At 42.9% G+C, this 12,745-nt stretch overlaps 1 protein-coding gene across 1 annotated transcript in view; it reads left to right on the top strand.

Moving 5' to 3' along the window:
• GRXCR1 (glutaredoxin and cysteine rich domain containing 1) overlaps positions 1-12,745 on the top strand; it is a 97,350-nt gene that overhangs the window by 83,606 nt on the left and 999 nt on the right. Inside the window, exon 4 of the mRNA XM_075578633.1 lies at positions 7,165-7,230. Within this exon, the coding sequence (XP_075434748.1) occupies positions 7,165-7,230 (66 nt within the window). The remainder of the gene's footprint in view (positions 1-7,164; positions 7,231-12,745) is intronic.

Genomic DNA, 12,745 nt, shown 5'->3' with positions numbered 1-12,745 from the left:
TCATACACGGTACAGTGCCTAAATATATATGGACAAATATCTAATAAGTAAATGGTCTTTTAGTTTGACATTTTTGGCCAAAATTGTTGTAAGCCCCTGAGCCAACGCCAAGGCAGACCACATATCAGGGGTCCCTAACGCTAATATAAATTCTTAATAACCTGTTTAATAACAGGAAGAATGATTTATAGTAAATCTGTCAATATTAGCTGCAAAGTTCTGTCTGACTGAAGCTTTTATTAACCTGTACATTACCAGGAAAAGCACTCTGTATTAGAGATGTCACAGCCAAACTGCAAGCAGGCAAGTTCCCCTGAGTGGAAGATGCTATGGAGTGAGCCCATAACCATTTAAATGTGGGAGGGGGTGAGCTTAAATTAAGTAGGAGGTTGCCAACCTCCAATCAGCCATGACTAGCTGGACAAGAATTGTAAAACATACTGGACACCTAACAAGCTCCTATTAAACCCCCAAAATACCCACAACATATATATAAGCATATGAGTGTCAGAGGAGTGCTACTGAGCATGGCAATATGCATTAAAACCAGAGACATAACATAAAACACAGACAAAGCTCAGTTTTTAGCACATCTAGTGAGACTCATACACGGTACAGTGCCTAAATATATATGGACAAATATCTAATAAGTAAATGGTCTTTTAGTTTGACATTTTTGGCCAAAATTGTTGTAAGCCCCTGAGCCAACGCCAAGGCAGACCACATATCAGGGGTCCCTAACGCTAATATAAATTCTTAATAACCTGTTTAATAACAGGAAGAATGATTTATAGTAAATCTGTCAATATTAGCTGCAAAGTTCTGTCTGACTGAAGCTTTTATTAACCTGTACATTACCAGGAAAAGCACTCTGTATTAGAGATGTCACAGCCAAACTGCAAGCAGGCAAGTTCCCCTGAGTGGAAGATGCTATGGAGTGAGCCCATAACCATTTAAATGTGGGAGGGGTGAGCTTAAATTAAGTAGGAGGTTGCCAACCTCCAATCAGCCATGACTAGCTGGACAAGAATTGTAAAACATACTGGACACCTAACAAGCTCCTATTAAACCCCCAAAATACCCACAACATATATATAAGCATATGAGTGTCAGAGGAGTGCTACTGAGCATGGCAATATGCATTAAAACCAGAGACATAACATAAAACACAGACAAAGCTCAGTTTTTAGCACATCTAGTGAGACTCATACACGGTACAGTGCCTAAATATATATGGACAAATATCTAATAAGTAAATGGTCTTTTAGTTTGACATTTTTGGCCAAAATTGTTGTAAGCCCCTGAGCCAACGCCAAGGCAGACCACATATCAGGGGTCCCTAACGCTAATATAAATTCTTAATAACCTGTTTAATAACAGGAAGAATGATTTATAGTAAATCTGTCAATATTAGCTGCAAAGTTCTGTCTGACTGAAGCTTTTATTAACCTGTACATTACCAGGAAAAGCACTCTGTATTAGAGATGTCACAGCCAAACTGCAAGCAGGCAAGTTCCCCTGAGTGGAAGATGCTATGGAGTGAGCCCATAACCATTTAAATGTGGGAGGGGGTGAGCTTAAATTAAGTAGGAGGTTGCCAACCTCCAATCAGCCATGACTAGCTGGACAAGAATTGTAAAACATACTGGACACCTAACAAGCTCCTATTAAACCCCCAAAATACCCACAACATATATATAAGCATATGAGTGTCAGAGGAGTGCTACTGAGCATGGCAATATGCATTAAAACCAGAGACATAACATAAAACACAGACAAAGCTCAGTTTTTAGCACATCTAGTGAGACTCATACACGGTACAGTGCCTAAATATATATGGACAAATATCTAATAAGTAAATGGTCTTTTAGTTTGACATTTTTGGCCAAAATTGTTGTAAGCCCCTGAGCCAACGCCAAGGCAGACCACATATCAGGGGTCCCTAACGCTAATATAAATTCTTAATAACCTGTTTAATAATAAGAATTGGCTCAGGGGCTTACAACAATTTTGGCCAAAAATGTCAAACTAAAAGACCATTTACTTATTAGATATTTGTCCATATATATTTAGGCACTGTACCATGTATGAGTCTCACTAGATGTGCTAAAAACTGAGCTTTGTCTGTGTTTTATGTTATGTCTCTGGTTTTAATGGCTACAAGACTTAACTGGTGCTCTATAACAGTAATTAAGGCTGTTACATCACAAGTCCCCAAATATATTGGGGTTGCCATTGGATGTCTTTGATTATCTTTAATGTGAGTTGTATCTCTAAGATATGATGGTAATTTAGAGACATACTTCTGTAAAAAAAATCTATATATTGCAAAAGGTTTGAAGTTAATGATTTAATCCCTGAAACAATGGGTCTACCTGGGGTGTGTGATGTTTTTGTGGACCTTTGGTATAAAGTAGAATATTGGCACGATAGGATCTTTAGAATACAACATTCATATTCATCTGTCAATACTCCACTGTCCAGACCCCTTTTCAAAAGATTTCTTAATTCTACCAGGAAGTCACCTGTAGGATTCTTTTTCAATTTACGTAAGTTCTTTCGTCTCCCAAAAGCCTGTCTGCTTAAGTGCTGTAATAGGATAAAAGGAGATGTGGATAGACCCACCCAGTAAAAATACAGGAGGAGATGCGACTATGACAAACACCAGGTTTTCAAGCTGTGTCTGTCCTTTCTTGATTAAATTAACCCTGTCCACGCTGGTTTAATGGACAAGAACAGTGAAGGGGGAGTATGATGGAAAGACCTCTTTGGGGAGACTCGTGAGGTCTCATTAAAAAAAAAAGATTCCTGACTTGAAGGGAAAGGATAGTGTCACAGTTGTGCTCGCCACAAACCTGGGTCGGACCGCGTGGCTGAGGTGGGGTTGTATAAGCACCGACCTTAGACCGCGCAGGCTGATCCGGATTGCGCAGTTCATAGTCGTACGTAGCAGGGTCAGGACTGGAGAAGGTAGCATCATCAGTGAACAAGCCATGGTCAGGACTGGAGAGATCAGGGTAAATGTTATTCAAGCAGGAGTTCGGCAACAGGTAATCAGAAGTTCCCCGCTTCAGCTTAGGAGCGTGAGCGCGGGTTCTGCGTGTGGGGTGACCATGGCCCATGGTACTGGTCGCAGGAAGCGATAGGCAGACTGGAGTGGGCACACCGCCAGGCAGCACTGGTAAACCAGTGCTTCAGCGCAAGAGTCCAGAGCGGGCCTGTGCAAGGAGAGAGAGAGCTACAGACTTCAGGACTCATAGACTGGCCTCAGCTAAGGGTAGGGCAGCAGACCACAGGAAACAGGGAGCTGAAGTTAACACTGGAGAGACTTCAGCTTCAGCACAGGAACCAGGACACGGCCTCTGCAATGGAGAATGAGCAGCAGGCCCCAGGTACCAGTAGATAGGCTCTGCTGTGGAAGGATAGCAGACCTCAGGAAACAGGGAGATTAAGTCAACACTGGAGAGACCTCTGCTTCAGCACAGGAGACAGGAACAGGCCTCTGCATGATACTAGCAGCAGGCCTCAGGAAAGCAGGGAGCTTAAGTCAACATGGAGAGTACTCCACTTCAGCACAGGAGACAGGAACAGGCCGCTGCATGAGACTAGCAGCCGGCCTCAGGAAACAGGGAGCTGAAGTTAACATGGAGAGTACTCCGCTTAAGCACAGGAGACAGGAACAGACCTCTGCGTGAACTAGGGAATAGAACTTTGAGAGATTAGTACACAACAGAGCCAAGCCTTAGGGCTTGTGGCAGAACACTTGTGACAACCAGGAAGGGTTATGCTCGGCAGGGAAGCATTGTGGGAAAGGTGTCTTTAAAGGTCAGTGAACCAATAGCAGAAGGGGCGTGTGACAGCATTGCTTTAATGAGTGAACCCAGGGTGGAGCTGCAGTAAATTTCAGGAGCAGTGTTCCAGGGCTGCACAAGTCTGTAAGGCAAGGCAAACAGTAAACTAAGGTGCAGATCCGTTACAGATAGTGAGAAATGCAAATGTACTAAACTATACTGATATAAACATAATACAATATAAAATTTATGTATAAGTTTATGTTTATAGCTTTATATTTGTAATATACAATTCTATTCAAATTAAAGCTTTACCAAGACTACATTAATGAAGACTAGCTTAAAAGCATAATGAAAAAATATTGTGCAGGTCCACAAAACTTGGTTAAGCTCAGATATAGTATGTTAAAAAATAGTAAATGCTGAAAAAGTTCAGTAATAGAAAAAAAGGTATAGTAATGTAGTTTAAACAATGGATTCGCATGTGTTGTGCATGTGAGAGAGTGGGGGACATGGGAGAGAGTTGATGACACAGGGGATGTTGACAAGGGAGAGAGAGGGGGTTACCATTCGGGGGTAGTAGGTGCCATAAGGGGATTGGGTAACATGGAGGAAAAAAGAGAAGTGGTGACATGGGGGGGAGTGAGAGTGGGTGATATGGGGGAATAGAGTGAATGACATTGGGAATAGAGTGTAATTGAGAATAGAGTGGTTTATGGGGAAGTGGGTAACTCGGGGAGAAGTAGGTGACTCAGGGAGAATGTGTTGGCATGGAGAGAGTGAGTGGCATGGGGGTGCAGATAACATTAGAGATGATTATAAACAAACAAACAAAAGATTCCCCCTTGAATGCACTCAGATAGATCAATGAATGTGATATGATTAATTAATTAAAAACCTTTTAATCACACATATAATAATAAAATATTACGTGTATAGAGGGGCATGGTACAAAGAGTCCAGGGCCAGCCCCTAATGACAAACCAAACTATCTTCCTAAATACTTATAAACGGAAGATGATAAAAAGTACAATACATCAACTAGCTGTGGGCCAGATGGCTAAGGAATTCACGCACAAATACCTTCAGAACAAGGTGCTCACCCTAAATTCGGATGCCCTTTTAACTAAAAAATCAACAGTCTTCGTATGATAAAGGCTGCTAATACTGAATCTGAAGGGGTTAAATAACCTTAGGCAAAAAGGTCAAATCAAAAAGACCTACACAATATTAATAGCCCACCCCATGTAATGATGTAAATCAAAACAAAACAGCGTGAAAGTCGCAAAATCAATGTGAACAGAATAATGTACTTAGTGGACATACTACCACACGCAGAACGATATTGAATAATAAACGTGTTTGTTTGTTTATAATTATCCTAGTCCTCTTTTGCACCGGTATACGGTCTCATTTACTCGTTTCTAAATTATTTATTGTACTTTAGCTGATGCGGGAGCTTCCTTTGTCCTTTCCCCCTTCTCTTCCTCCTCCCCTCCCTGATTTTCATTTAACATTAGAGATGAATGAGTGACTGGGGAAAATGTGGGAGACATAGGTATTGCAGTCGGTGACATTTGGGTGTGTGTAGATGGGGGTGTTCCTACCTCCTCTGTTGTAGCTGTATGGTCAGAAGATATTAAATGTAGATCAGAGCCACTATTTTTCTCCTGATGGCCCCAGCTCCACTGATGATTGGATCTTCAATGTCAGAGATAACAGGGAGCTTCTCCAAGCTGCAGTTAACCCATGCAACTGCACTGGATGTAGGGACAAACAGAGGAGATACCTATGTCTCTTCTTTGAAAGAGCAGTTCACTCCTCCACTCCTCTAACCACCTTTGATCTCAGATCACCCCTTAAAGTCACAGAGGGTGCATCAGACCTTAACCAAATCTGATGCAAATACATTTTTTTGGTCTATTTCTACCTCGGATTAAACCCTTAGATCTCAGCCACTGTCTGGATTAATCTCATCAACGTACGACTGAACTATACCATTCTGGGATTCCGACCCCTCTGTCTGTCTAGGGATGTTAGATTTCATTATTGCCAACAACCATCGCTAATATGTAAAATATTTATTTAAAAAATACTGGATCTGTATGTACACATAAGCCCTTAGTAGTGATAGAAACTGCACAGATTGAAGCAGATGGCTGTCAGAAGTGATTTTTTAAAGTCTTTAAAGAGAGCAACTAAAGTCTTTGGGGATCATTATTGGTCCAAGTACCACAATTTGAGAAGCATTGCTGTAGAAATAACACATTTGCTGATACTGTGGCCTGCAACACATTGTTTTACTCTTACAAATGAGGGATTCATTTCTAATTAATTAGATTGTAAGCTCTTTGGAGCAGGGACTCCTTTTCCTAAATGATTAGTGTGGAGTGCACCACAAATGTACTTTCTTTGAATGACTGATTGACTTTGTCAGCCTTTCATTTACATGCTAAATCCATTAACTTGAGTACATAGGTAGCACCCATTTTTGATTAATTAATGATATAGCATCAACTATAATTAAATTGAGTGAGCGGTGTGCTCTGTTTTCTGTTTATTACTTTTATGTCTGAAGCACTTGTTCCCATGATCTGTTATTTGTATTATTTGTTATTTATATGATTGTCACGTATGTTACTGCTGTGAAGCGCTATGAACATTAATGGCACTATATAAATAAAGACATACATACATACTAAGCGGTAAGTCATATTATGGCCCTGTAACATTAATGAGCTGTATAGTGTTTTATGGCTCTGCAAAAACCATATTGGATCTGCACTCAAAATGGGAATGAAAGAAAATTAAGGACTTAAGTTTTGTTTTAGGTCTCACCAACTTTCTCCTTTAATGTATCAAAAAAATCAGCAATACAGAAAAAATCAGCACACACAGGGAGAGGAAAAGTTAGCAGACACATTGTTATATGTGCACAATAGAGCACTATTATAAAGCTTTCTGGCCCCTTCATGTGCTGGTTTTTTCTGTGTTGCTGCTTTTTTTTGATACATTAAAGAAGAGACTTGCTCAGACCAAAAGGAAAACGTAAGTTCTTCATTTTCTTTGATTTAATTTTTGAGTGCTGATCCAGTATAGTTTTTGTATAGCTGTATGCATCTAGTGGTATAATTGCAGGATCATAGCACCTCAAGCTGTATTATAGTAGACAGGGAGAGTGCTAGTAAATTCTATTTTTTGTTTTGTTATATGGCTAGGCACCACTTAGTAAATAAGACCCTAAATCACTAGCATTCGGGTAAATTTGTAGCTATCATCTCAATACAAAATAGTAACATATATATATATTATGCTGAAAAGGCCGACACCACCATTTACTGTAATATGATTTCCTTTTCTTTCTTTTTAAAAGGGTGCTGAAAAAATATTGTCAATGAATGAATCAGGAGAATTGCAGGACCTGTTGATGAAAATTGAGGTGACTTTCAAAAGCATTTTTTTGTTTTGCTACATTTAAGAATTGCCTACTGTATTAAGACTTACATTTTTTGTTAAATTGCCTATTAAGACTTACATGTACTAGACATCGATATTGATATTGCTGTGTATTAATGGTAAAAAAGGAGGGGTTCTTTACAGTATATTTACTATTTAATGCACAAATAATGAAGCAATAACTCAATTTTTGCAGAGATAAATGTGAGACTAAATTTAAAGCCAGGGTCACTTACTGCATTAGCATGCAAATGAATATGTATTTCCTAATTACATACAGTATGCAAGGGTTACATTTAATGACAATATCGCAAAATAAGCATGCAAATATATGCAAATGAAGAATTAACAGCAAATTACCTATTCATGTGTTTCTGACTAAACTCTAATACCTGTTGATATCAGGCTACTGTCAGATGCATCTCCACATTTTTATCACCTACCCCATGTCGGTTTTAGGCAGATCCCGTCTATGAATATAATGGCTACCGTAGACATAGGCAAGATTAGCTAACCTAGAATGAATTACAAAAATACATAATATTAACCATATTTAATGTATTCATTTATTAATAAATTAGATGCCCCAGCTAGTCATACTCAATCCATGACGAGCTGGCTACTAAAGGTTTGCCACAATGGCATCACTTTTGCTGATTAGTGCAGCTTTCTGTGTTAATGCTTATTTCTATCGTTATTTAGCACTGCGTTACATTTTTTTGTGTGTATGCAAATGAGATTGAATATCGCAACCCACTTTAAACACATAAATCTTCGTAGCCATGTGTGACAGGGTAAATAAAAGCCACCAGTTATATGCCTGTAAAAAATATGTCTAGTCTGCAGTGCAGCACTGACTAGGTTAAACTTCAGCTGGGAACCTCAGGATAATTAGTTGGATTCCAGCTGCCTAATCAAGGTGTGTTAAAACCCAGGTTGTAGACACATGGAGCTTGCTGTTGATGAGAGAGGAGTAAGCTGCTAAAGTGATTCCTGAAAACAAGGTCTGAGTAGCAAAGTAGTGAAACTGTGAACTGTCTGTCCCCTGCATAGAAAAAGGGTAGCTGAATATATATAAACTGTCTGCTAAAGAGAAACTGTTTTGTTCGGTTTGCTGAAGGAAAGGCCATTTTCGTTTGTTGCTGAAAAGAGCGATTTTTGTTTTGTGTGCTGTATATTTTTCAAGGCAAAATAAAACAGCCTTGTCTAGAAACCCACGTGTGTAGTTGCATGTACCCTGCAAAATATGGTGTCAGAAGTGGGATTTGATTTTTTTTTCAAAAGGTTCCTGCAGTTAAAGGGCCACACACACACAAGAATGGAAGAAACGTTGAAAGCGTTTCTGTGCGAACAGGCCCAGCTGCAAGCGGAGAGAGATGAAAGACTACAGATAGCACAGGAGGAGCGGATGGCCAAGCTGCTGACCCAATTCCAAGGGTCTGCCGGTGCAGAACTGGCCAGCAGACCCCAGATACTCCTGAGGAAAATGGCTCCGAATGAGGATCCAGAGGCTTTTTTACTAACATTTGAAAGAGTCGCCGAAGCTCAGGGCTAGGCTGCAGATCGCTGGGCAACTGCTTCGGCCCCGCTCCTCATAGGTGAAGCCCAGGCCTCATATCAGGGCCTCCCTACAGATCAGGCAATGGACTACCGCCAAGTAAAAGCCACCATACTGGATCGCTTAGGTCTGACCCCAGAGACCTACCGGCAGCAGTTCTGGAACATGAGTTTACCGCTAAGATGAGACCCCGGGTCCTCGCTCAGCGATTATTGGACTTGTGTACGTGCTGGAAACAACCCGAGGAGTGCACTAAGGAGGCAATTTTTGAGCAGGTGGTTTTGGAACAATTTCTACAAGTAATACCCCCTTCCGCACGCTCGTGGGTAAAACGCCACGCTGCTGAAACCCTAGCTTTGGCGGTCCGACTCGTGGAGAACTTCCTTGGGGCTGAGCAGCAGGAGAGTGTCCTAGACCCGACTCCACTGGCACTTGCGGACGCCCAAAGAGGGAGGTCGGATCAATGGGTAACCTACGGCCCATCACGGAACCGCCAAGTCCAAAGGAAGGAGCAGTCGTTCCAGCAAGGCAGGAGTTCAAATGCTGGTCCCGCAGAGACCCTCATCTCCTTCCGGATGTCGGCTCATCGCAAAGTGAGAGAAACTTCCGAGGACGTCGCCCACAGGACCCACCAGATGCCTGGTCTCCAGTAACCGGTCCAGCGGAGTGCTATCCACAGACCCCTCCTGCGAGGGAACCCTCTCCATGTTCTGCCTGCGGAGAACAAGGCCACCGGTATGTGGACTGTCCACTGATGGATTGTTCATTCAGCAGAACCGTCGCCTCGGCTTTTTCTGGGGAAAATTACAAGCCCTGGCTACTTCCAGCCCTGATTGGGGGAAAAAACGTCCAGGCCCTTGTAGATTCGGGCTCTGGTAAAACTCTGGTCCTCCAGGAACTGTTACCGCTCAACGTGTGTTCTTTTGACTCCCCATGGAGCATAGAATGTATACACAGCGATGTAAAATCTTATCCGATGGCCAAAATCCGGCTACAGGTAAAAGGTCAGGAGGCTTACCTCGAAGTAGGAGTCGCTCCTTGGCTACCTGCCCCCGTTGTGCTCGGTCGGGACTGGCCTTTCTTTGTGGACCTAATGGCCCCAGTCTTTCACAAGGAACCTCCTTCTGGGGCTCAGGAGAACCCTGGCAAACTGTTCCCCTTCTCGGCAGACCTTTTTCCCAGTAGACACCGGGTTCAAAAGACTCGGAAGCAAAGACGCTTGGACAAACAGGACTGGTTGCAGAAATCTGGGTCTCAAGGTGACCATTCTAGTAGTCAGAGGTCACAAGTGATGGCTGAGGATGGCCAAAGGGAGGGGGATATGGGCACTGGAGATTTACCAGACCTGTTCCTCCCTGACTTTTGCCAGAAGCAAAGGGAAGACCCAGTCCTTGCGAGACAGTATGACAAGGTGGTGAAAATTGATGAACAGATTTTAGATGCACAGGGGGTGATAGTATTCCCCCATTTTGAGCTATCAAAGGATATCCTATATAGGATGAATAGGCAGACACAAACAGGGGAGGTCACCAGACAGATATTTGTTCCCAAGGCGTTTGTTAAATCTGTGTTCACTCTAGCCCATACTGTCCCTTGGGGTGGTTACCTGGGCAGGGATAAAACATTGGACCGTATTTCATCCCGATTCTATTGGCCAGTGATATTGCTAAGCTATGTACAGCATGTCCGGAGTGCCAGCTAACTAGTCCAAAAGGACAAAAACCAGCCCCTTTGGTTCCTCTACCCTTGGTGTCAGTTCCCTTTGAGAGGATTGGGGTAGACTTGGTAGTACCTCTAGAACCTTCTGCGAAAGGACACAGATTTATCCTTGTATTAGTGGACTAAGCAACAAGGTATCCTGAGGCGTTCCCCCTGAGAACAGCAACGGCGAAGCAAGTAGCCAACAAATTGGAACTGTTCTCACGGGTTGAACTTCCCCAGGTTATGTTGACAGACCAAGGTACAAATTTCATGGCTAAACTGATGCAGGATGTCTTAAAGTTACTAGAGGTCAAGTCTGTTCGGAAATCGGTTTACCATCCACAGAATGATGGATTGGTGGAAAGATTTAACCGAACTCTAAAAGGGATGCTGAGGAAATTTGTAGACTCAGAAAAGAGAGCCTGGGATGAACTTCTCCCTTTTCTGCTGTTTGCAGTGCGGGAAGTTCCCCAGGCCTCCACGGGATTCTCTCCATTTGAATTGCTCTATGGCCGCCAACCGCGGGGTATCCTAGACCTCCTAAATGAGTCCTGGGAGGAAACGCAGTCCCCTTCTAAGAATACCCTGCAATATGTACTAGACCTTAGGAAGCGCTTAGATGTGGTCGACCATTTTGCCAGGGAGAATCTTAGATCAGCCCAGGACAGTCAGGAGAGACATTACAATCAGAATGCTCACATGAGAGTGTTTCACCCAGGAGACCAGGTGATGTTATTGTTACCCAGTTGCGAGAGTAAACTCCTGGCCAAATGGCAGGGCCCATTCGAAGTACTCCGCCGTACGGGTGATGTGGATTACAAGATCGCTCAACCAGGGTCCAGGAATGGTAAACAAATTTACCATGTGAACTTGCTGAAACCCTGGAAGATGCAGCGGTCTCTATTCATCCACCCGGTGGAGGAGGAAACGGACTTGGGTCCTCAGCCTCCACGGGAGAACATCGTGAGTGACGATAAAATCCCAATGGGTAAACAGTTGTCCTCTGAACAAAAAGGGGACATGTTAGCAATAATTACACAATTCCAGGATATTTTTTCTGACTTACCAGGACAAACTAACTTAATTTCCCATGCAATCGAGACAGCACCTGGGGTAAAAGTACGTTCCCGTCCTTATAGGTTGCCTGAAAGTCGTAGGGCTCTGGTTGAGAAGGAGGTACAAGAAATGTTACACTTAGGAGTGATTGAGGAATCATGCATTGAGTGGTGTAGTCCACTAGTTATGGTCCCTAAACCCGATGGGAAGGTAAGATTTTGTGTGGACATCCGAAAGGTCAATGCGGTATCCAAGTTTGACGCATATCCGATGCCAAGGGTGGACGAATTAATTGACGCCCTTGGTAACGCGGAATATATATCCACGTTGGACTTGACAAAAGGATACTGGCAAATACCCTTAGAGGAAAAGTCCAAATGCAAAACAGCCTTTGCCACTCCCATGGGTTTATACCAGTTTGTGACAATGCCATTTGGACTGCATGGAGCCCCAGCCACATTTCAGAGACTCATGGATAAGGTACTGAGGCCCCATAGGACTTATGCCACAGCCTACCTAGATGACATTGTCATTTATAGTAAACACTGGCGGCCCATCTAAATAGGCTGAAAGCGGTCCTCAAATCTCTAAGAGAGGCAGGGCTCACAGCCAACCCTAAGAAATGTGCCTTGGGTAAAGCGGAAACCAAATATTTAGGGTATGCAGTGGGAGGTGGAAAAGTAAGGCCACTAGCCGACAAGGTAGCTGTCCTGAAAGAAGTTCTGACCCCCCAAACAAAAATGCAAGTACGCTCTCTGCTGGGTTTAGCAGGGTACTACCGGCGGTTCATCCCCAACTATTCGGAAGTGGCAGGCCCTTTAATGGACCTCACAAAAAAGTGTGCCCCTACACAAGTGGTGTGGTCAAGGGATTGTCAGAGAGCCTTTGAGGACATAGACACCTTTTTATCAGAGAGTCCCATCCTTAGAAGCCCAGACTTCAACAGCCCTTTTATAGTGCAAACACATGCATCAGAGATAGGGCTAGGGGCAGTGTTGTCACAACAGTTTGAGGGAGTTGAACATCCTATCCTTTTCCTAAGTAGGAAATTGTTCCCAAGGGAATTTTTTTTCTCAGTGATTGAGAAAGAGTGCCTCACAGTAAAGTGGGCAATCGAGGCTTTGAGGCATTACCTGGCAGGAGTCCATTTTACTTTGGTGACGGATCATGCTCCACTGAAATG

This window comes from Ascaphus truei, chromosome 1 (genome assembly GCF_040206685.1).
Source record: "Ascaphus truei isolate aAscTru1 chromosome 1, aAscTru1.hap1, whole genome shotgun sequence".
In the NCBI taxonomy this organism is placed as follows: Eukaryota; Metazoa; Chordata; class Amphibia; order Anura; family Ascaphidae; genus Ascaphus; species Ascaphus truei.
The sequence above is the reverse complement of the archived record's forward strand: the minus strand, read 5'-3'. Positions and strand labels throughout refer to the sequence as shown.